The sequence below is a fragment of the Diadema antillarum genome, unplaced genomic scaffold, assembly GCF_040938485.1.
Source record: "Diadema antillarum isolate AM-2024a unplaced genomic scaffold, OU_Dant_1.0 seq00000100_RagTag, whole genome shotgun sequence".
Classification (NCBI taxonomy): Eukaryota; Metazoa; Echinodermata; class Echinoidea; order Diadematoida; family Diadematidae; genus Diadema; species Diadema antillarum.
Window position 1 is genome coordinate 1,051,966 of NW_027271188.1, and position 25,851 is coordinate 1,077,816.

At 39.3% G+C, this 25,851-nt stretch overlaps 2 protein-coding genes across 2 annotated transcripts; one reads left to right on the forward strand and one right to left on the reverse strand.

The window, feature by feature from the left end:
- Positions 1 to 1,638: 1,638 nt before the first annotated feature.
- Positions 1,639 to 25,731, reverse strand: LOC139726811 (GDP-D-glucose phosphorylase 1-like). The gene is made up of 11 exons (XM_071637802.1): positions 25,711 to 25,731; positions 15,483 to 15,568; positions 12,741 to 12,857; positions 10,881 to 10,988; positions 7,763 to 7,966; positions 6,511 to 6,569; positions 6,002 to 6,104; positions 4,380 to 4,483; positions 3,481 to 3,626; positions 2,505 to 2,570; positions 1,639 to 1,760 (listed from the first exon to the last, which is right to left on the reverse strand). The coding sequence occupies exons 1-11, from the start codon at positions 25,712 to 25,714 to the stop codon at positions 1,639 to 1,641; spliced, it is 1,119 nt and encodes a 372-aa protein (XP_071493903.1). The 5' UTR covers positions 25,715 to 25,731.
- On the forward strand, positions 17,378 to 21,091 carry LOC139726829 (cytochrome c oxidase assembly protein COX20, mitochondrial-like). The gene is made up of 4 exons (XM_071637824.1): positions 17,378 to 17,442; positions 19,353 to 19,470; positions 19,806 to 19,869; positions 20,742 to 21,091. The coding sequence occupies exons 1-4, from the start codon at positions 17,419 to 17,421 to the stop codon at positions 20,851 to 20,853; spliced, it is 318 nt and encodes a 105-aa protein (XP_071493925.1). The 5' UTR covers positions 17,378 to 17,418; the 3' UTR covers positions 20,854 to 21,091.
- Positions 25,732 to 25,851: the final 120 nt, after the last annotated feature.

Genomic DNA, 25,851 nt, shown 5'->3' on the forward strand with positions numbered 1-25,851 from the left:
TGAAAAGTCTAACTCAGGAAGTCAATAGATACATGGAAGTATTGCTTACTGACTTAACAGTTGGAAAACCTTTAACTGATCATACAATGATACAATGCTTCTAATTTACATTTTCTCTATCTTGGCCTTACTACAAACATGACCCTTCACATTATAGCCTGAAAACCTGGATTCTATTTGAATATTTGACACTTTTACCCTTGACTACAACAGCAATGGCAACCATATGAATATAATCAATGCATCTGGTTATTTACAAAATGAAAGCATAAATACATTTAGACTGCATGACATGAAAATTGACAAGATTGCAATGTTGATTCAACCTGACAATTAAAAAACAAACGACAACGGCAAGTATGCTTAATCCCACTGTACCTACTTCAGAGTGATATTTCCAAAAGCTGCATATTTTGCCACAAAATTGTAACACATCTTGTGTGTTGATCAAGCCCATCTTGAATATGTGACTGCCCAGCTCAAAACCTAGGAAAAGATTCTCAATAATGGACCAAAATACAGTAGGACCTTGATTATCCGACCACATTGGGACCGGCGGACGTCTGGATAATGGATTTATATGCATGAGAGATATGCTCAAATACAGCACTTTCTAGCATATTATGCTAGGGGTATACACATGTTACAACCAGTTTACTAATATCATGTTATCTATAAGGCATTGTCATGTTTTATACTTCAGAAATTTGACAGAGAAATAAAATGAAACACAAGTAAAAAATCCCTTCATGTATTATTTGTTTGATAGATACTGACAAACAATGAGATCAATATTGAGACTCGTTGAATACTGCTGCACTGTACTGTAACCACTGCTGTGCACTCAGTGCCAGTGACAAGTGCGCCACCAGTCATTGACATCGTCTCACGAACTGACTAAAAAGTTACAGTCCGCTGCGATGATTGGAATATGTCCTGTCGTGTATTCGCACGATAACGGTTGGATGGGTGTTTGTTTTGAGTGAGATTTGGTACTGAGAATATATCAAAACATTAAGAAAAAAAAATATTAGCCAGTCGACATCCGGAGAACAGAGAATCCAGAAAATCGAGGTCCTACTGTATGTCACTTGGGTTGACTGCCTCAAATCTGGACCATGTTCATGGGGACAGGCACTGTTTCAGTGGGAAATTAATACTTCTGCACAGCATGCATGAGTGACCCTAATCTTTGAATCTTCTTGTCTCCCTTTTCTATGAAACTGCATGTCCAGCCATGCTCTTATTTTAACTACTCTTTGAATGGGTTAGGATGGTCCAATTTTAACAAGGTATATATCATTTCAAAGCTTACAGCTTACTCTTTTAAACTACATAGAAACGAGGAAACTCATTTTGGCCTACCTTTTCTAGGTTTTGAGTTGGGAAGTCACATATATATAATGTGTCATTTCAGCATCATATGATTTATATATTTAGAGAAGATGTACATGACAATAGGACAATATATAAATATATTCTTAGAAAGCCTCTGCAAAGATGCTGACCCTGATATGAGATTCAGCAAAGAGCTGGTATACCAAAACACATCCACTTGTCCACAACAGAAGAAATGAAGCTCGCTCCTCAATGCAGGACACCGTTGGAGGGGATATAGAGAGAGCATCCAGGATGTCGTCACTGCTGTAGTAAATTCTTCATATCGGCTTTCAGCCTCTCATACTCCTCTGCCTGCAGGGAATCACTCTGGAGCAGCTTGCAGCACTCCTTCTCCGTCAGGCTGTTGAAACGTTCTTCCCCTAATGGCGCGAAAACACGACACAAATATGTGTGAATCTGGCCTGATGCATTTCTAGCCTCCATTTTTTCTAATGTAGCAATCTGTTGTGATGACATCAAATTAATTTAACATGTAGGAGAAGAGAATCATAGGTGGTTGATTAGTTTGGTAGCTGTATGCCAGCATAAGGTTCCCATCATGTGAAAAGGACACTACAAGACTTGACTGTGACAAACATTATGACAGAAATAGACAAGCTGAATTTTTGTAACTTGGTCATCTGGAGCAGACCTTAGATAGTCTTTACATAGTGTGTGTTTTTTTTTATTTGAATATGAGGGCAGTTTAAAGTAATTTGGAGGGCCTATGATACCTATGACATCTATTGACAAATAGTAAGCATGCCAACACGGGTGACAAGGATGGGTCTGGGTCTAGAGACAGAGCTGCCAATCTGTGCATATAAAAAAACACATTGATGAAAAAACAATAACAACAAAACAAATAAACAAACAAATAAAATAAACAAAGATAAATGTATGGATTTTGAAGGCAAATCTCATATTTTGGTTTACAAATAGAAACATTACACATACTAAACACACTAAATCAAATCTCTTAAACAAACACACTTCATTAAAAAAAAAATCATATTTTTGAATTCTGATGAAGAAAAAAAACATACAAAAATTTGTAAAAGCACACTAGTTGGCAGCCCCACAGAGACTAACAAAGGCATGGGAGTGAGTTCTTGGCTACTCACTTTTGACCGGCAGATGACCCCCTAGCTCACAGCAAGCTCCATTGAATGCATCACTGGCCTTCACACCTGTGGAGGAAAAGAGGGCTGTGACATTCCTTGTAGCATCTTTGGTTGTCATGGGAACACATCCTACCTCATCATCACAGTCTGAGTCACCAAAATTGATCATCGTGACCAAAAATGACAGAATTTCAGACACTCCTCTTACAACATCTACAAACATCCAGTTGTACTTGGAAGTCAGTCTGCTTCATTAAGTGTCCTCAGAACCCTTTTCCTTGCTTGGACTGTCCACATATTATTATCACAAAATCCATACATCGAGTTCTGACCGCACCTATACAAGCTACTTCGTTGTTGATTTGGTTTTGAAATTGAGGTGTATTGTGAACTTGACAGAAGTATTCCTGGTGTTTGTCTACAGATTTGTCCCATGGTTGCTGTGTGGTATCACTCTAGCCACTTGTCCAAGTCAAACAAAGCATAACAACAGTGGCTCAATTGGGGGGGAGGGGGGAGGGTGTGCAAGGTCAATGCAAAGACTCCTCTGACTCCACTGGATAAGAGAGAGTCACAAATGAGATGTACATATTATAAGTTCCCAAATCTATTCACAAATGGGTCTCCTTGTATGGATGTACACTGAAATGCTGATTTATCCAGATAAGTTATGTTGAAAAAGAGTACTGCCACACATGTGCCATATCGATAATTACAGTTCTGGTGATAGCAGAGTGAAATAAACTGACTGAATCATACTCTGGGCATTAAAAAGAAAAAAAAAAGAGTACTCAAAATAAAACTGCATAATATTGTCAAGCTCCGTTGTTTTGTTTTTAGTCTTCCTTTTCCTTCATGATTCCCATCAGTGGTTTGAGCTGATATTGGGCATGGGCAACTTTACAGCGTAACAAATAATGACATGGTGGCTGATGCTTTCTTCAGTTTAAGGAAGGATACTAAACATGCATCATACCATAACTGGACAGCCGTGGCCAGAGTAAGAGTCGAACAGTCTGACCATCCTCTTCTGGGTTTGGGCCAAGGGTGAGCCCCCTGCTGAAGAACATATTGTGAGCAATGTCTTTGTCTTGGAGAAGCTTCACCATGGCGAACAAGTCCCTGTCAAGAAAAGGGAGAGATGTATATAATTCATGGAGTTTCCGTTGGGCATTACAAAAGATATGTCTGTGACTTTTGGCACTAGTCCCAAATAGACCAAGGCACCCACATTCCTACTTGACAAGTGCTTATTTATTACTAGTCCAATAATGGGTTTAGTTGCCCCGGGACAGCAGGCAAGGGGTTTTGTCACAACATGGACTATATGGAAGTACATATTACTCTCCATTATATGCATAAAGCTTAAAACTGAACCTTAATGATAACATTACTCAACATCATCAATCCACTTACACATATCCTTAGACTCATGCCCTGTCGAGCCCTTGCATGATGTATCAAATTACATGCACGAATATAAAACAAACAAATACATAACAAAAAAAAAATATTCTTCTAGCAGTGCCCTACAAGCAATACAAGTGAACATAAGTACTAAAAGTGCAGAAAAATTGCAATCATGAGCTGCATTCCTGCACAAAAAGAATTGGGGGTGTTGAACCTGTTAAGTAACAGGCGCATAATCAAAACTGTTACTTTGAGGTTTCCAAAGGAAGAACGATGGAGAGCAACGGATGATATTCACACGGCAATTCGATGCCTTATACTTGACAAGAATTCATCGAATTTCACATATACACTCTCAACATTTTTTTCCCCCTTTTGTTCTAAAAATACTCTACTCTTCAGGCTAACATGTCATTTTAATGGGAGTGCATGCATACATGTAACTTCTGTGATAAAAGCACAAACCTGATGACAGATTTATAATTCTTCTTTGTCAATGCCAACATGAAGCTTTGAGCTGGCCAGTCGACAGTCTCATGAAATCTGTTGGCGATCACTTCCCTGGTACGCTGGTAAAACCAAGACAAAGACAGCTTTAGGTTTCTCGATCATTCTTGTTAAAACCAATTTCCTACATATATAGTACTAGTTTAGGCATGAACAGAAAATCTACAAAAAAAACAAAATAAACAAACAAACAAATTTCTCTTTCTCTTAAAGCTACATGATGATGACATTTGAAGTATTCATTTCACAGTTATTACTGTCATACTGATGACAAGCTTTCCAAGTTGACAATGTGTGGGAGAGCCTGTGTAGGGACTTGAGATAAAGAGCCTCTCTTGACAATATATTCATTACTGCACTGTGATAGCTTATGGAAATATGGTCTACACTATGTCTCATGCATCAGGAGTACAACAAGGACCCATCCTCTCAAAACAAGACTGAGATCAAAATCAGGACACGTATATAATATGCTGTCATTAGTCTCATGGGAAACCAATGTGATCCATGCGCTTCAGTCGATGAATGAGACCATGGGGTTGGCTTCGTTTCACATTGTAAAGAGCTTTGATGCATAACTTTCAAAGCAAAGGTTACGACCTGAAATGGCAGATTAAGTTGCAAAGGGATGGGTGATTACGTTCTTCAGCACTTTCATAAAGTAGTTAATCTCATTTAATTCACATTCTCACCCCAACTGACAGAGTGATCAATGTACTGTAGGATGTCCTAACTTGTCTGCACCTAAATAGGTCAGTAAGAGTGATTTTTTTTTGGGAGTGAAACAAAAATTTTCAGCTCATACACTGAAACAAAAAAATACATAATTATGTGCAAGTTTTCTATTCTACCACCATCCTTCCGTAAATAATTGGTTGTTTTTTGATATTCCAGTATTGTCTCAGCCTCTACTTTGTAAAACACTCAGTATCTGTGTTGTTTTTCCCTCAGAATACAGATGGACTTATTTTGCAGAGAGATTACCAGTAGAGCGTATGCAAAGATTAACAGAGACTATGAGAAGGGTCTGAATTTCCTCACCAAGACCTCATCAAGGACCCCACATTGAAACCAACTGGCTTTGATCTTTCAAGGAAGCAGTGGGTGTCCCTTAATAGGATCCGCTCAACCCAAGCCAGGACAGCCTACCACCTCTTAAAAGACAGCCCAGCCTGTGACTGTGATTGTTCTGACCAGACTGTGCTGCATGTTGTGCAAGACTGCCCCCTTCAGATGCTGTCTAGGCGGCCTTGAGGGAATTAGAGTCTCAACAGATGACGCCCTACCATGGCTTGGCAGTCTAGACTTATTGCTCTAACAATGCATAATTATGCCATACAATAAGAAGAAGAAATGAAAGCAATAATGACAGATAGCACCCACAATAGCTTTATCCTTTGTATGTCTATGTAAAAATGGCTGATCCACTGGAGTGTGTGTGTGTGTTTTTTTTTTCCAGTCTGTTTAATAGTGGCCACCTGTTTATTCTTTTTGACATGACACAGTTACAATTCCTACAAATTAATCTGCACCAAAACAAATGTTTGTAAAATGCCGGGTCTGCATCCCAATACACTCACCATGTATTCAATGGGAAGTCGATGGTCAACATAGTAGGCATGCATGTGCAGATGGTTGACTGATGCAAAGGCACAGAGACTGTTGTAGCCGATCCGGTAAGATCTGATTCATGAACAAAGACATGTATGCACAGACATCATTGATGCCAATACCACAAACACAGGTGCATTTCAGACTCTGAACAAAGGATTCCACAAAGCTCCCTGATACCTACAGACCCACCTATTGGAATTTATGATATAAATACTGACATAAATCTATCTTCAATCTTTAATATTGTATCAAAGTAAAGAGCTGAATCGTAACAGCCGGTATTCACAAAGACAATCCTGCACTATTGCTACAGATAGAGCAAAACTGTTACATTATCCATTAGATTTAAGGCCCAATCCAATTCTATCTATCTATCTTCTTTTTTCTTTTTCAGTACAATGACACATAAAGCAAGCATTCGTTGGTTTGGCCATTACAAGTCAAAGAAAAAATAAATACATGCAATCTTACAAACCTGCTTGAACTCAGCAACAATGTTTCCACACCAATTTGAATCATCTCAAGTGTAGCAATCTACAAGACGAAAGTTAAAATACAGTCATGCAAATACATTATACCAACTGCTGATTAATAATAGATTGTACATCACATGATACTAAGGTAAGACTCCCAACTCAAACTGCTTGTGCAGCTGAACATGGGCTATCCAGCCGTCTTGTCAGATAGAAAATGAAAACAAAACAAAACAGTTCCTGAATATAAAAACACAATTATCCATCTCTGATTTCTTCTTCAAATAGTTTATAATACTGATCTCAAATGGCATCTCACTATTCTATCACTGATTACCTTTGACAACTGCCAGTGAGTAGATGTAGATAATACTATGCAAACTTTGTCCAATTTTGTCCAAAATTTTGTCCAAATGGCTGCAAGGATGTATTTTACAGTTTCACACAGCACATACATCACACTACTTAAAGACACTAATTGGTAATGTAATATATGAAAGGCAGGACAATATTCTCCATTACCTCCCTGACTGCAATACACCCCTCCCTCCATTAATTTGGCACTCATTAAAGAGTTTGATTGTTATCCGTATATTTTCTCATCAGACAAAAAGAAGGAGAATGCAACATACATTATGGTGGCCAATTAAGAAACTATGTGGGAATATATGCAGGGCTCGACACTAACGGTGGCCAGGTGGCCCGGGGCCACCAAAAATGAAAGTCAGGCCACCAAATTTCAAAAAAGGGCAAATTTGGTGGCCCGCCTCGGGCCACCAAATTTTTTTGAAAAGTATGTCAGTAAATTCGTAACTTTTTGCGCCGGAAATTAGCAGTTAAATTTGTTTAAAGGATGGATGAAAAGGACTGAATGAGTGCCTGAGAGTGAGTGTTGCAAGTTTGTTGAAGTTTATTTATGAGTAGATATGTCCAACTTCTAATCCTTACTATCATAAAACTTAAATATTTGACTTTTAATGTTTTTTATTGTTTTTTTCGGGACACCAAATTTTTCTCTTGGGCCACCAAAAATTTGAAATTTAGGATTTTGGTGGCCCCATCGGGCCACCAAATAAAAAAAAATAGTGTCGAGCCATGATATATGTATGTTGAACAATAATATATACCTGTAACCACATGTGATAAAGATATGGGCTGAAATGTGGCATATAACCAGACCATCATTTCTCATGACACAAACCCCTTCCCCCTTCTCCATTAATACATTATCTCCTCCAGGAACACTCATCTCACCTGTGGTTGACATAATTCTGGTCTTGGGACGAGAAGCACATTACCATACTCAAGGGGACTGATGTTGATGATAACCTGGACCTTCTCTACCCTATCATTGTTAGTGCACTGGCCCCCTTCAGTATGAGTTCCATTGGCTTCGTGGGAGATTCCATTTTGCAGAGAGGTTGGATTACTGCCTTCATGACTCAATTCCATCAGAATCTGTGCATCAGACATTATATGAGAGTTAAGACATTTTACCTTAACACACTTGTATAGTACCCACAGAGGCATCCCGGACTTCTTTGACCTATAATGAAAATATGATTAATGTACAATCATCCCTGCAAACACACAAAACCTCTACAATAAGCAAACAGTGACAGCAGTGCTTGCAGTTCAAATTTTAAATTCACAAGCTTTCAGTGCATGTATTTCGTTGCAACACATCCTCTCGCCATGATGCCATATCTGTGAAAAAAAAACAAAAACTAATGTTATTCTTCTAAAATGCAATATCTGAGATTCAACTGTCACTCAACAATCAAAAGAGAAATGAATTCATTTAATCCTTTACACCATGTGAACAAATACAAATACAAATAAAAAATGTTTAAATGAATTTAACTGAGATGGAAACAAGAGACCCGGGGGTCTTGCGCTCACCTGAGTATCGCAAGTTCACCTTTCACGCAGGCACTAATCTAAATTACACACAGCTCTACCAAAATTTGACCAGGCATTCTCAAGTAGAAGATGAAAATGTACAATTAGGGCCAAAATTTGGACCCCCCCCCGCCCCTAACTCATAGTATCAATTTTAGCTCTATCGCTTCTGGTTCTAGAGAAGAAGATTCTTTTTTTTTTGAGGGGGGGGGGGGATTGGGCCCCCCTGGGGCCCCCTGGTTTAGGCATGGTGCCCATTTTAACAAATTGAGATCCTAACCCGATAGGGATGCTACCTGCGACATTTGGTGAAAATCCATCATGAGGTTTTCACGAAGAAGATGAAAATGTACAATTTAGGCCCCAATTTGGACCTCTCCACCCCTCCCCCTGCCCCCAAGGGGGCCACCTCCTGGATCTGCTATGAACAAACTTGAAACTACAGTCATTAATGTACTAACTCATAGTATTAACTTAGCTCTATCACTTCTGATTCTAGAGAAGATTTTTAAAGATTCCTTCATTTTTTAGGTTTGGGCCCCTTGGGGCCCTCCAGGTGGGACATGGTGCCCATTTGAACAAATTGAGATCCTATGCCCCTAGGGATGCTACCTGTCAAGTTTGGTGAAAATGGGTCATGGGGTTCTCAAGAAGAAGATGAAAATGTACAACTTAGGCCTCATTAGGACCCCTCCCCACTCCCTCCCCTGGGTCCCAAGGGGGGCATCCCTGATTCCGCCATGCACAAACTTGAAACTACAGTCATCAATGTACTAACTCATAGTATTGACTTAGCTCTATCACTTCTGGTTCTAGAGAAGAAGATTTTTAAAGATACCTTAATTTTGGGGGGTTGGGCCCCCCCCCCCCCCCCGGGGGCCCCCTGGGTGGGGCATGGTGCCCATTTTAACAAATTGAGATCCTAACACCCTAGGGATGCTACCTGCCAAGTTTGGTAAAAATCGGTCTTTGGGTTTTCAAGAAGAAGATGAAAATGTAAAAACTTTACGCACGACGGACGCCAGACGCCGGACGACGCACGATGGACACCAGACGATCGCAATAGCTCACCTGAGCCGAAGGCTAAAAAACCATAACAAGAGACCTGGGGGTCACGCGCTCACCTGAGTATCGCAAGTTCACCTTCCATGCATTCTTGCAGACTCTTACCTGAGAACATTGGAAACTTATGGTGGGGGTAGCTTTGAGAATGGGGGCATGGTGTCCATTTACATATTCCATCACTCTGGTAAAAATACCTGCCAAGTACACTGTACTTTATAGAATGTTGGATTATGCAGCTTGGGAAAAAATACTTAAAGCCCTATCACTTTCGATTAGAACTAGAGAAAAATATTATTGAATATTCATTAATTTAGGAGGTTTGGACCCCCTGGGGCCAACAAGGAAAGCATGGTGCCCATTCAAACACTTTGAGATCTTATCCCTATGGGAATGCTACTTGAAAAGTTTGGTGAAAATCCATTGTGTTGTTTCCTGTAAGAAAATGAAAATTTAGGCCTGCATTTGGACCCCCCATCCCATCCCGCTTCCTTGGGTCCCAAAAGGGGGGGGGGAGGGAGGGTACCCCTGATTCTCCCATGAACAAACTTGAAACAACAGTTGTCAATATACTGACTCATTGTATTAACTCAGCTCAATCACTTCTGGTTCTAGAGAAAATCTGTAAAGATTCCTTACAAGGGGGGGGGGGGGGCTGGGACCCCTGGGGCCCCCCAGGTGGGGCATGGTGCCCATTTGATGGAATTAAGATTCTATCCCCTTAGGGATGCTACCTGCCAAGTTTGGTGAAAATTAGTGATAGGGTTTTCAAGAAAAAGATGAAAATTTACAATTTTGGTCCAAATTTAGGCCCCTTGGGGCCCCCCAGGTGGGGCATGGGGCCCATTTGATGGGAATGAGATTATTTCCCCCTAGGGATGCTACCTGCCAACTTTGGTCAAAATTCATAATGGCATTTTGAAGAAAAAGATGACAATGTACACTTTGGGCCCCATTAGGACCCCTCCCCTGGGTCCCAAGGGGGCACCCCTGATTCTGTCATGAACAAACTTGAAACTACAGTCATCAATGTAGTAATTCATAGTATTAACTTTAATAGCTCTATCACTTCTGGTTCTAGAGAAGATTTTTTAAGATTCCGTAATTTTGGGGGGTTTGCCCCCCCCCCGCCCCCCCCCCCCCCCCCCCCCCCCCCCCCCCCCCCCCCCCCCCCCCGGTGGGGTATGGTGCCCACTTGAACAAATTGAGATCCTATCCCCTAGGGATGCTACATGCCAAGTTTGGTGAAAATCAGTCAAGGGGTTCTCAAGAAGAAGGCTAGATGACAATGTAAAAGTTTACGCACGCCGGACGACGCACGCCGGACGAAGACTTTTTGGCTCAGGTGAGCCAAAAAGGTACAAGATGGTGAGTATTACAAAAGAGAGTTTTCCTTTTTTCAACTTACTTCATGTGGTTTGACCTTGTTGAAGTTGAATTCTTGAGGTTTGAATGGTTGTTTGGTACTCTTGATTTCTTGTGGTACTCGGCGATCAGTGGCTCGTTTGATATTTAACTGGAAATGAAACATAACAAATCTTCAGATTTCCCTCATAGTCATACAGGTGTAAAAGCTATCTTGAAAGTCACAGCCCTCTCACCAAGTCCTCAAAACTTCCACAATCTGTTCTTTCATTTGTTCATGCATTCATTAGTCTACAACTGGGATGGCATTTTGAGCAAAAGCAAGCTTAACTTTTTTTAAGTGAGAACACTAAATACATTTCAGAAAATTCAAAGAAATACTTCCAACGCACATGTCACTACTGATATGCGAATCATACAGTTGAAGGTAGTCCCAATCTGATATCAGAAGCATTCTTCAATGAATTTCATATACAATGGAAATATGGAATAAGATAGATGCTTTGTCTGTTATGAGTTCAAAATGCTAGTTTAGTTGGAAATAATCAATATGGTCGACTTGACAGATACGCTCAGCTATGGATCAGCTTCACATCCTCTTATCTTCTGGATCTCTGTTTGTTCATGTGAATATAGCTTATTGTAAATTTTAGAATATAAACCTTTACATGTTTTTTCTGACTGAGATTATTTTTTTTCATGGTTAAGGTCAAACATATGTGCTGGTGAAACCCAGTAACAAACATACCAGACTTTTCAGCATATACTGCATACAAAGGATGGAGACAAAAACAGACAAAAACAACGACAACGGCAACAAAATGGAGGCATAAAAATCCACATACCACAACTTGCTTTAATATAAAAAAAAATATGACCCATTGATGCTTCAGACAAAAGCTGGTGTAAGCTGAATGACTAAAAAAATAGGCAAAATAACTTTATGGGTGTTCAGGAGTTTGGTGAATCAACAGGCTCACTGAAGCGGTTGAATGGGGAAAGGGATAGGCACTGGACGGCACATGTGGCACTGCAGAGAATTGGAATATTTCTAGACCACAATACATTGCCTGCGGCCCTGTACACTGGTGTCTCCTTCACTGCACTCTACAGTCATTGCATACAAGGATCTCTCCACACAATGTATTTCTGCATCAAAATGTGCATAATTTGCAGCTGTGGGCACAATCCTGCCCGACTGATGGCACATGACTGGGATTACAGTTAGTTGTTGTGCTTCACAATTAGCTCATCTAGACAGCCATTTGACATACTATATATATTTGTATCTCAAGTATCTGGTGTGAGTGGGATAAAGCACATTGCATCACTTCACAATTTGGGGTTGCTTATCACGCCCAATAGATTGGCACATTAACGTGCAACTCACAGTAATCTCCCAGTTGAAGAGTGGGAACAGAAATATATCAAGTATTTTCTCTAACTTCAACAACTCATATATTCACCTGCCTTTACCACTCCATGGGCTACTTTTATCCATGAGCAAATCTACTGTAACACTAACAATTTTTGCCTGCATGAAACTTTCAGAAATTACGCAAGGAATCAAGATTCACGAAAGCAAAATGCTCATGAAAATTTTTGTCTACTCAATGCATGGAATGCTCTACACCATCATGTTCGGCAATTCACGAAATGTCATGCTGCAAAAAAGCTGTTCGCTGCAATTCACAAAAGTTTCATGCCGTGATATTTCTGGTTTTACAGTAAACGGACGTAATCAATGTTTCAAATAACACTGAAGATGACAAATTAACTGCGAGTCTGCTAAAAGGAAGTCTGTTCATCACTGGAAAACCAGTACCAGTAGATGTGTCATCCAAAAAATGTGCTTGGTATTCTATGTTTTCAGTTTAAATTAATGACAACTTAAAGGACTCACCTGAGCAACAAAACCGTGTGACCCTTCAATGACCCTTGTTGGGAGGTTGCCAAGGAGGTACCGGAAGAAACCTTTCTCTGCTGCTTCATCCCATCTTGACAGTAATTCTTTGTCAAACTAAAGAAAATGAATTCAGATCAAACATGCACAGCAAATTCCTGTAATTACTCTAGATGTTTGCCATAAAAATAAAAATAACCCTCATGGTAAATGTATAGCCACCCAAGCTTAAATCTTCACATGCAAAGTTTAGTTCCTGTATGGTTACGACATTCACATTTTTCTCAGAAAAAGCCTGTATTTTTATGGAGAAGTCATTGGCAAATTTGACATTATCTAATTTCAATTATAGACATTGCTGCCGTAAGGATGCCACCACATACATACTTGAATAATATACATGTATATTGTGTCTTTAGTACCAACTTCAGAGACTTACAATGTATTTTGAAAGACTGTTGTTCTTTAAAGAAAACAAGGAAAATATTAGTTTGTTGGGTTTTTTTTGCACAGAGTAAATCAAAGTGTTGGATTCATATCTCATTTTCTTTTCCTTCATGGAGTCCCGGCAAAATACATGCATTTTTAAAAATAATTATTTTCCTGGCCTTGATAACCATAGATTGAGAGGAACAGTCCCTCAGCATTATTGTTATGTATAGCTGCTCCTGTTATTTCTGAAACACTTTATGTTATATATATAATAAGAGTTTGACTGATGGAATTGTTCTCACTGATTGGAAAAGGGCTAAAACGACGCCTATTTGAATATAAGGGTAAAGGAAGTAAAAATGATCCTTCAAATTATAGGACAATTTCTGTCTCTTGTCATGTATCAAAAATTTTTGAAAAGCAGATTAAAGATCAGTTATTGGCAAATCTGCAGCAAAATGATTTGATTAACGTAGATCAAGCTGCATTCTTGCCCCATCACTCAACTAACACTTGTCTCCATCGAGCTGTTGATGATTGGTTGAATCTTTTAATGATCGTGAAGTAGTTGCTGCATGTTTCTTGATATTTCTCAGTGTTTTGATTCAATTGAAAATACGTTATTATTGCATAAGCTGGAATGTTATGGCATAAAGGGCAAACAACTGAAATGGTTTTCTGATTATTTAACTGGTAGGAGTCAAAATGTTTTTTGCCATGGCCATCTCTCAACATCCAAAAGTATCACAACAGGGGTACCACAAGGGAGTGTACTTGGGCTACACTTTTCCTCATGTCTAGTAATGATATTTCTGAATCTGTATATTCATGTTCCTGTAATGTATTCGCAGATGATGTAGTGATTTATTGTTTGCATAAAGATACTGATAGAGTTACATCAATGTTGCAAAATGATTTGAATTCAATATATAGATGGTACAAGAGAAACAGATTATGTATTAACTTACATAAGACCAAGGTAATTTTATCAAGTCCAGGGTGCTCCAAAAGTTTGAACATTTTTCTTGATGGAAAAGGATTGAACAGGTTTATAATTTTAGGTATTTGGGTGTTATAATAGACGACCATCTTCAGTGGGATGCACACACGTATACAAAATCTTGCCAAATCTATTTCTACGAAATTATTTGTTACGTAAAATTAGTCAATTTTGGATAAAGATTCACTTAAACTTTTGTATACTGCAGTTATTCAACCGTGTATTGATTATTCATGCTCCGTTTGGGGAAATTGCTCTGTTAAAAATAGAAATTTCTTTCTCAATTACAAAGAGGGCAGCACGAATTATCACATCAAATTTTGATTACGAAACTGCAAAACTGCAAATGGGAATGAAATTATCAAGGTTTGAATTTACAAGCATTTGAAAACAGAAGGAATTATTTTTGTCAACGCTCATGTATAAATGCATCCATGGACTTGCCCCCACCCGAATGTGCAATTATATTGAGATGATTTTTGACAGGCATGGGTTTAATACAAGAGCAGCTGATTCTTTGAATGTGGTATCACCTAAACCGAATGTAGAATGTTTTAAAAGCTGCTTTAGATATGCAGGAGGAAAGGTATGGAACTCACTACCAAATGATTAAAGAAATCAAAGTCATTATCAGCTTTTAAATTGTTATATAAGAAAATGTATTTTCACTGATTTTATCCAACGCCCTATTTTTACATAATGTGTATCATACTATTTTTTTTTTTGGTCACACTGTATTACCCAAACTTGCCTTGTGCAATGTATGTGTGCGTGAGTCCTTGAATGTGTGTTATGGGTACAAGCATTTCACTGTTTAGATTGAATGGGCATGGCTGCCAGATTGCAAGTAATTTATTTATCAGTGTAGATTTTTACATGGGAATATTTTCTGCTTTTTATGATCGTGGGCTAGTTGATTTAAGTTCTTACTGGAAGAGTTTTTAAACTCCTTTTGTACACTAAATGGTTTGATTGTGTATATAATCTTGCATCATTTTACTCGCTGTTTTAATATATCCTTTTCTATCATATTGTTTTGTGATATCGTACATTGATCTGGTTACTACTGATTTCAACTAAACGTTTTGCTCCTTGCAACTCTGATTGCTTGTTTGTAGTGGTTTTTATGCTTATATTTATGTAACATGATTTTATATTTATATAGTTGGATTGTACAGGACCTTGATGTAAAACAGCACTCATCTGCTGATCTTGCTATCTTGTCAAAATATGTTGAAATAAATAAATAGATAGATAAATAAATAGATAAATAAATAAATTATACTGGCATGACTGGAGAGCATACTCACTGTACTCCGCTCTTCTCTACTCTCTGCTTCAGGAGGGATGTGAGACACGAAGTCTTTGCTCGAGTATTTGAACACTGAGGCCATATCTACGCAGATAGTGACAGAAAACGTGTAATTTATTCGTTTACTCAAATTTCAAAAGGAAAGGAAGCAAAACAAAATAATATCCCATAACGAAAACAACAACATAATACACTTTCCTCTGACAAATTACCAAGTTACCAAATTTATCAAATCTGGTAAATTACCAAAGTTAATAAAATTCTAAGTCTGACTGCATTACATAAGGAGTCACTATGTATCCTTTAAAAATCTCACATACTGTACATGTACACACCCAGCACCCACCCATACAACCTCACTACAGTGTTCTCATAATATGTAAAGCTCAAATGACCCAGGAGTCTGAACGTGGCATTTAATTTGAATCCTGTTCCATACAATTCAACGGGCCTACACAAAGTTACATTGCAGAAGATGTGCTAGGCTAAGACTGTGTATCACATTTGGTCAGAATATTGGTTGTATAATCCAGCAGTAATTAAACAAATACCATACTGTAAAAGTGGATATTTTCGCGCGACTAATTTTTCGCGCTAGGCCGGGTCAGAAGAGTTTCGCTCGTTTTTAATTCGTGGAATCAAGACATCACGCACAGGAACGTATGGCAAGTAAAAATATTCGCATGCTTTTATTTTTTGTGTAACAAAAAATCACCGAGCAAATTTGTGACTATTTATATGTCAGATGTGAGATGAATAAAAAGTGAATAAGGAGCCCCTTGAGGCTCTCCCCCGGGAGGCCTCATGAGGCTCTCGGCAGGCCTCGTGAGGCAGGGCAGTGCTCGTACGGGGAGCAGGCCTCGGCCTCTTGAGCGGGTTTCCGGGACTATGCACGAAACTCTACACTGTTAATACCATCAAGTAGAAATCAATAGGCACCTCCCTAGAGATCTTCAAACAGGGGGTGCACAAAATGAGACTTTGTTTATACCGGTAAGCCTCTCCTGTCATCTGTAGTGTCAGCTCAGTGACAGTGCAGTGTGATCATTTTTATTTTACTTGCACTTTTCATCTGATCTCGGCACTGCACTGCACTCGCACTGCCCCACTCAAGTAGAAGTACGAATAGCTATGTTCAGTAGGTATACTATTTTATATACATATATCACAAACATGTATTCTTTGATATTGTTTATAACCATATGATATCTTGTATTTATATGTGTTGTACTCTCATACCCCGGAATGGGGTCGGAAGAGTCGAATAAAATCTTACTAATCTTACGATAATTAATACACCAAAGAAGAAGAAGAAGAACCAGGTATGTTATTCAGGTAAATGTATACTTTCTATACCGGTAATTCATAGATTCTTATTCGAGCTCGAGCTCACTAACCGGTATCCTCTCCTGTAAGAGCTGTACTGTACTGCCTGAGCTGAGCTGTGTGGGGCCGGGCCGCGGGGGATGGTGGCGTGTACAGGCTGTACACGATTACGTGTGTGCACGAGTAGGCCTCCCTAGATTCTGCAAACCCCGCCCGATCAGTGTTCAGTCTTTCTCTGTTCTGTCCAGTGCAAGTGCTGGTCGAGCAACGGCTTAATGCCTATCCTTTATCCTTGCTTGCAGTAAGTGGCAGATGAAGGGAGCAACAGCACAATCAGATCAAATCCAACCAGCACAAACGTGACCCTAGGCTAGGTAGGATAGGCCAACCTATGTGGACATGACGCAACGTGGACTGTATCGGTACACGTACACGTACACTGACTGGAAGCGAAGCGCCTGCATGCTGCGCTGCGCTACCCTGCACATATGCCCGGCGGGCCCGCATGGGAAGCTGTCCGCCGCCGCAGCAGCAGAGGTTATGTAACCTCATCCAGTCTCCAGAGTTTGCGTAATCACAGATCCTAACAGTTAGATGGTGAGACAGACATGGACTCCGACGACAGTAGTAAGGTAAATATGAAAATTAATGACTGTTGATTCCGAAAGCCTTGACAATGGCCGCTGAAATAGCTTTTACATGTAAACATTTCGACTGCGTTGTAAATATCACAAAAATACACAAGCTCGGCCCATCCCCTCCCCGTGAGGTGCCTGTGCAAATTACTATCTGTTAGTCCCATATACGGACTTTATTGTTAGCTAGTACAGTAGTAGGCCTACATCGTACGTGTAGTTAGTTGTAATTTAATGCTGCCTAATTTAATACATGTTCTACTAACCGCAGCAGCGACCCCAATACGTACCGTAAAGGGTTACTATGTTACAGCGCCCCGCGCCGGGGTTAATGTTCTACTAGAACTAGTACTAGTCTACTCAGTTCTCAGTAACGAAGGCAATATGCAATAGCAGCCGTTGACCGAAAGATCGGTCTGTATCTGTCCGTCGGGGAATGTTCGCGGAGACTGCGTCTGGCTTCACGGATCCTGTCCGTATACGGAGGACAGCGTTAACGGCAAATATAAAAGAGTCCTCCGGACAGACGGATCTTTCTGTCTATATAATAGCAGCCGTAGCTTAGTAGGCCCTATTGTATTGGTTGTTTCTGCTTACTGATGAGTATTATTGCAATATTGGCTTTACATTACACCTCTTTACACATGCCATATTTATGAATGACATTTGTAGATGACTGAGAATATGGTGAGATGTTCCAAATATGATACAATCTTCGCGTTCAGGCTCCCCATCGTGAGCTTATTCATACTAACATTAAATAGACCCAGTCTATTTAGGGCTCCTACCTACTCCTAGAATCTGTCGCTAAATAAATTGCATCATCCAATCATGGCCACAGGCACAGTATTGTAGGACCCCTGCCCTCCATGTAAAATAGTTTCTAAAGGGACCTTTGATAGAGTTATTTCATAAGTAAATTTAATTAGGTTTAGCTACTTTATACTTCCAGGTTTCATCAGCTAACAAGCTAAAAAAAAAAAAAAAAAAGGCCTTCATCACAACTTCTGCTCCCGGTTTCATCAGCTAACAAGCCAGGAGAGAAAAAAAAGGGCCTTCAGCGCAAGTTCTGCTGCCACTTCTGGGTTTTCTTCAGCTGACAAGCAAAATAAAAAAAAAAAGAAAAAGAAAACCAGGCCTTGCCCGTGCTCACACTTAAGGTTTCATCAGCTGACCAGAAAAGAATCACTCTGGTTCCTTCTATTTTTTCTGTGGGTACCACTTTTTACACCCAATATATTCCTCTGTGTTGTGAAAAAAAGTTCCACTGGTCCTGAAGTAATTCTATGACATAACACTTCGTACAAGCTTTCAGAGGGTTAGCATATTCCTGCGTGGTTTGGCAGAGAGATCACACCAAGGAAATTCAAAGTGTTTTGTTATGATAATGAGTTTGGCACCCCAGTCCCTATAAATAGCGGGTATTCCTACTATTCGACATCTTTTCAAAGTATCCGAGGCAGTGTCCAAACATTCACACGATCACTCAACGTCCGTCTCCACTAACATTGCACAGAGCAGAAAACCTATCAACAATCATTCATCTGGATCAGTCATCCTCATATATCTTACAGGCATGAAGCCAGACAGTTAATGAGTTACGTCATGGAAGTTGCGACAGCAGGTAGTATGGCAAATGAGTTGACAGTTTCTGTGACGAGAAGAGAGAGAGGGAGCCCCCCGGGTTATCAAACAATATGTTATGAACCCACAACGCGTTGGGCGGGACCCTCTTCATCTTGTACTTCATCGTTATTAATAGAATTCTAATTATACTTCATAATATTATTCACGTAGTTTTGGAATTGATTGGGATATTAAATATAGATCTTCATAATTTCTAGATGAAATGTTGATGCCTGTGTCATTAGTCATTTGGTGATTTTCCTTCTCTTTTTTTTTTTCAGAAGCCATTCGTGTCGCAGGTCAAGGAGCAGATCCAGGAGACACCATGCATGAGGACGGCATTCCTGTATGGCATCGGTGGAGGTCTGGGAGTTGGTTTAGCAACATTTCTTCTCACAAGTAAGCTTCATTGTTCTGGTAACCAAGTCTTTGGTAATATAAGTAGATTTCTTCCTGTTCTTTGTATAACTAGAACTGTTTCAAATGTTTTGGCCATTTTATGGGATTGCCACTGTGTCCTGAAGTGCAGTACCAAAATTTGCATTGCAGACTGAATAGATATTGTGAATTTGATGTAAAACAGAAACAGCTTTCCTGATCTTGTGCATTACAATTAGATGTGTCTATTGCAAAGCAATTAAACATGTTAATTATTGTTCAATCCTTTTTAAAATTGAGGTAAATTAGTGTATAAGTCTCATTCTAAAATCAACATCGTATTCATATTTCTCCAGGTCGAGTGAAAAGGTCAGCAGACATGGGAGTCTTTTCCTTGGTTGCAGTCACTCTTGGCTCATTGTAAGTCTTGGAATATCTGTAATGTGCAATCACCCTTCAACAAATTACAGTCAGCCTTGCTTTAAGTCTACCCTCACTTGAGTCAAAGGTCTTTTCAAGTCCTCTTCTCTTTGTATTCTATTGACTTCAACCCCTCATAAGTCACTTTTTCTCTAAGTCAAAGCTATTTTTCAGTCCAAGTAGATTTGACCTAGGCAAGGTTGACTGTAGCTTGCCTCAATGTGATGGTGTATAACGATTAGACTGCCACAGATGGTACACAGTGTGGCTTTACATGTGCCAGTAGTACAGTGCAGAGGACATGTCTTTGGTGACAGTTACTGTTCACAAAGAAGAATTACATATGTATGATGATTCAATGTGAAGGGCATATCCTCCCAGGTGGTGCTCTAACCAATTATGAAGGGGCTAGCAATACCTGATCTTTTGGGAGTCAGTTCTTGAACTGGCAACTTTCAGCTTGCAATCATGAAAAAAAAAACAAATCATGATTCTGTCTGTAGTGACATTTATCATGTCATTTTGTTGTTGTTGTTGCAGGTAGTGTGTAGGTATTGTCAGATTTCAAGTCTTAGAAAGATGAAAGCAACCATTCTTCCCTGAAATTATTTTTAAATTTATTTTCTGTTATGCAATGTAGCTATCTTTGTTTGCTTGAGTTTTTAAGGGTCTAACATTAGGGTTAGTTTGAGGGTCTGAACAAGTTAGAGAATTCTTTATATATAAAATTTACATAATTTAGAAATTTCATGGAAAGTACAATGTATTCAAAGGCAGACGATACCTATTTAAACTCAAGTCATGTGCCACATCTTCAAATTAAATGTAAATCCTTACACCAATGAGTTACGCTCCCTATCTCTTCTCTCTAGTACATACTGCAGATACAACAGAGCAAAAATGCTGATTAAGCAACGACGCTTCCGTGAATTGCAAGGGCTGGAACCAAGAGAAGTCTCCAACAGCTTCAAGCCGGAAAGATGATGAAAAGCCTCTCTTGCATCATATTCAGAGTAGTTTCCCATGTAATACGAGTATGAACTTCACGAATTCAATATGAATAGACTGACTGGAAATACTGGACACCTTACAAGCCAGTATAGTTTATCATGCATTGTGAAGATCATGTGACTGCTAAATCATTGAATTGTATCGGGGAGGTGGGACCTTTCTGATTGTATTACAGAAGTACAGTGAAAGTTTATATTGCATAAGCTGTGCAGTGGAGCAGATGTGAAGTGAGTTGCTGATAGGAAAATGTACAACTTAATATGATCTGATGTAGTGGTTACCACATTAGCTGGTAAAATATTTAAACATTGCATCACTCCCATTGTGTTTGCTTGCAAAATACCAAAAATACATCTGCCAGAGATAAGTTTGAAGGACTTAGATGACTGACATAAAAGCAGTGAGCATTATTGACATAATCTCCTGCAATTCTGGAGAGCACTGTTTTACTACAGAGAATGCACTGTTTTACTACAGAGAATGTGAGATTTGTGGCATGTCGCAAACAAGCATTTATCAAATCAGCAGTAAAAGAAAGTGATAGCATGCTGATATATCAACAAGACAAGAACTCTCTCAATTTGGGTACGCAGAGGAAAGATATCTTCACAGTTTGATGGTCCTGTTTTCTATTGCCTAATTTTTGACACACATGTACAAATTGTACATGTACAGTGTGTAAAATGAGGACAAATCTTTGTGCAAAAAACTAAATTAAAAATGAATAACCAAACATAGTGACATCAATATTAATACACTGTACTGAGTAGGAGTAGATGAAATCTTACATCATGTAGCAGTGTACATACTGTGTACACTACGCTAATTTGTTTGTGTTTGATCAAATCGATAATTTGTATTTGGAAAAAATCATCAGTCAAAAAATCATGACTGCAACCACCTGCTGTTCTGGCTCAGAGAAGTGCAAAAATTCTTAGATTTTCTGTTACACATTTCCTCTCTACTCTTGATCTATGCTCACATAGGTTGATAACTACATCGGAGAATATTTTGGATTGAGCAGTGTTATGCTACTGCATCATGTATGTGTCTGCGATGCTGGCCATGATGTCTCTTTATGGATTTTATTTGAATTCAGTATGGAAGTGTGTCATTAAAAAAAAAAAAAATGTCATTTAAGTTTGGTCTAGAGGTTTATCATTGTCAAATCTTGACCTGTACTAATTGTGGTTATGCTATCCCCAATGCCCTGCCTTTTAATAGGTCGAAACTGCCTTTCGTAGGATCAAAGGTTAAATACATGTATTGGTACTGTAGTTGTCTTGTGTGCACCGTGCAGGTGGCATTAAGTGACAGATATTGTTGAAATTTTGTACTTGGTGTATTACGGTTTCAAATCTAGACTCGGCATTTTTGATGATGCTTCCTTGTCTTTAACAGGGCCAGAGGTCATATTTAGGTTGCTAACTTGTACAGTACTCTCTGCTTAATTGGGTAATGTGTGGCGCAGCATCATACATGTACTAGTCACACCCCTCTCTGCATCACATACACACAGCACAGTATGTCACTTATGGCCCAGTCACAATGTCGGCGATCTGTCAGGGATTAGTTTTGGCCGGGGGTCGTCGTAGAAAATAAAGAATCCTTGAACAATCCTAGCAATAATCCTAATAAAAGTGGAGCAGTCACATTGTCTGAGATTTTTTCAAGGATTTTGACCCGGTTTTGTCGAAAAATCGTGGGATTAGCCTCCAATCGCCTCCGATTGCATCGGAGGCGATCGGAGACGATATCTGCGATCGTCTTTTCTTTTAATTTTTTCCCCCTGGGTATATGTGGGGGAAAAGGAGGGTTTTCTGACCTCGGTCATCTGTAGCAAGAGCGTCTCAAACTTTTAGCGATCCGGTCGGAGGCGCCCTTATATACACGGCGATTTACTACGATTCCACCGTACGAATCGTCGGAGACGATCACAGAAAGCGTACGAATCGTCGCAGGGCGCCTCCGATTCAGTCGGAGGGCGCCGGAGACTACTCGCAGACATTGAATCTCAACCTGAATTTCCAATCCCACACAGAATCTTGCGACTAGTCTCAGATTATTCGGAGGACGCCTCCGATTAATCGGAGGGCATCGTAGGTCATCGGATATTGTGTCTGGGATGCCAAAAATGGGTGAAAAATCTTGCGAGCAATCTTGCAATTTTACGTTCAAAGTTAGGGACCGCGACGGGTGTGGCGATGCCTAAAAAATCTGCGACAAGCCGCAGGCGTGCGGAGAGCGCCTCCGACGGGTGCAAAATCGTGAGATCTGTCTCAAGATTTTGTTAAAATTTCCCGGGTTTTACCCATCGCCGACGTATCGCAACTGATTTGTGACTGGCCCATTACAGCCACAGCTCATCTGAAGTCAAACAACAGCCTTTATAGTGTCTGCAGAAGAATTTTGCAAACAATCTTCATCAAGCCACATGCACACTTCTGAACATCTGTCATTTGAAACTAGATTCTTAAATGCATATGCAGCCAAATGCTGCAACAAATTTTGCCTTGTCCCCATGTGTTTCTGGCGTAAGTAATTTTTTTCAATTAACAGCCTGAAGAAAGATTGAGTCTCGATGAAGTTAGTTTATTCCGTTTTTATCGAGAGCTATCCATAGCTCATCATACATTGTAGGCACAAGTATAGTGATCAATGTGTCACTTTGTTTGTGTGCGTGTGTGTGTGTGTGAATGTGTTGTATGTGGTGCTGGTGCGTTTTGTACACCGCATAATGCATCTATTTGTACCAGTGATATGGCGAATCAATCATACACTGCATTAAATCTATCATACATAGCACAGTATTTCATGTTAAAACATAAACCCAAGCTCGCTATCATCACCTCAAAGTTTCTTCAAAATTTGTACTTGTATTTACACAAATTCTATAAGCTTTCTGTGGGAAACTATGGAAATAGATCAGGCTAATCTGGAAAATTTCTACCCATTTATCCAGAATGCCTACCCAATTATCTGGTAAATAAAACATGCATCAGAAACTGCTTATCAGTTCGTAAGTCAATTGCACGGAGTACCTGATTTAGCGGTATCGAATTAGCGGAGAGTACGACAAGTTGTACATATGCTCAACTGTACACACTTGAATGTTTGCTACCCCTCTTTTTCGTATGCATGTTCATCATAGTCTACTCTAACCCCAAAAGTTTGACAACCAGGGGGATACACTTCCACTGCGTGGCAATGGATATTTCTAGAAAGTGCATGTGTGTTTGCTGTGCAACTGCTTGCCCATGTGACCTTTTAAAACAATTTCATCCAAAATACAGATTTGTAGTACATTACAGTGGTTTGTTACATACATTGTATAACTTATCTCTGTGTTCCAATGGACTCTGCAATAAAGAAAGGGTATGCAGTTTCAATAAAATATGTTCTATTTGCCAATGATATTTATTTTCCAATGATTGTATTTGGCAAAACTCTTGGTGTATATATACATGTATATGTGATTCAATGATTCTGCAATGCTTCCATGTCATAAAATATTTAAAAGGAGAGACACCTTGTCCATTATCAGATACCAGAAGGCTGTTTACTTTGGTTTTTTTAGTCTCATCTGTGTACTCACTGTCAGGGTATACTGAATTCATATCAAGTGTTACTTCAGATATACAATGTATCATGAGTAGCACCACCTTTCGTTCTGATTTAGAAACACATACTGCTGCAGTGCACGGTAGTGGAAGGTAGACACAGCAGAGAGCTGCTGAGAGGAGCAGGTATGCTGTAGAACCCAGAAGAAGCAGGCAATATTTCAACCTCCTTGTACTCCCACTTCTACATACTTGTACTTTTGGTCGGATTATACTCCTTACTACACTATGGCTGTAATGTACTGTACAAAGTAATTTCTTCGTCTGTTTGATGTGGTAAGAAAGTCAAACAGTATCATTTTTGGTGATGGAAATGATTAAACTAAATGAAGACATGCTCACTGTCAATCACTGGAATCAATAAAGAAAGGTCATCAATCCAAATGGACCATTATGATTTGCTACAAGTTTGTGAATGAGTGAGTATGTATGTTTTGATTGAGATGAAGTGGAAATCAGAAGACTGAGTTCATGGAGTAAAGTAGCGTGATTAGAAAAAAAAACAACAACAACTAAAAACTAGTGAAGCCCAGGTTCTACTGCAGCACGCAGAAGGCCTAACCATCATCTACATTAAGTACAATATAGATAATACAAAAAAGAAGATCTGTTTAACTTCACACATATATTTCAGGGTAATATCTTTCATCTTCCCTCTTTTCTGAAGGCTGTACAGAAGAATTTCCAGTACATTTTATCATTACTGATACATATAACAATGCAAAAACAAATATTCAATCCTTAGATTTCTCTGATCATCCGTACATTCCTTTAATTTCTTCCAAATGCAGAAAAAAAAAATTTGCACTATGGACAATACTAACGGCATTTGTGCCGACATCTACAGGGATTATGTCGCTTCAGAATCACAAGTACACACATGTGTAAACAGAAAAAAAAAAATTATATGTGTGCATATTTCATTATAGGCCCTACTCCTGTATGCCTTTCCCTTTTGAAAGGAGGGGAATATCAATTTTGGTTTTAGATTGCCCCATGACTGATGGGTGGCTTATTGTAAGGTAATACAGCAGAAAAACATCATAATTGACTTTGCATTACATCACTGGTGAACCACTGGTCTGTATTGGAGTGTTACCTTCAGAGGATTTGCCTCAAGCACCTTATCATGTTATTAAACCACACAATACAGCTGTCTTCAACTTCACTGAACCATTCTAATAAATAGCTTTGCCAGATATCTGCTCACTCATACAGAAGTCCTCAGTGGTTGAACAGGGTCCAAGAGAAGACTATTGCAATACTGGTATGCTTCTTTATTACATTCTTTCATGATGAAGACTCTCTTGTGATGCACATTAACTTGCACAACATCTCGTTTCCTCGGATC

Excerpts from the sequence above, each read along its gene's own strand:
- LOC139726829 (XM_071637824.1), top strand. The coding sequence starts at position 17,419 with ATGGACTCCGACGACAGTAGTAAG. Across the intron at positions 17,443-19,352 it reads ACTCCGACGACAGTAGTAAG|AAGCCATTCGTGTCGCAGGT; the intron begins GTAAATATGAAA and ends TTTTTTTTTCAG. Across the intron at positions 19,471-19,805 it reads AGCAACATTTCTTCTCACAA|GTCGAGTGAAAAGGTCAGCA; the intron begins GTAAGCTTCATT and ends ATATTTCTCCAG.
- LOC139726811 (XM_071637802.1), bottom strand. Across the intron at positions 12,858-15,482 it reads GTAGAGAAGAGCGGAGTACA|TTTGACAAAGAATTACTGTC; the intron begins GTGAGTATGCTC and ends CATTTTCTTTAG. Across the intron at positions 2,571-3,480 it reads GCCACGGCTGTCCAGTTATG|GTGTGAAGGCCAGTGATGCA; the intron begins GTATGATGCATG and ends TTTCCTCCACAG.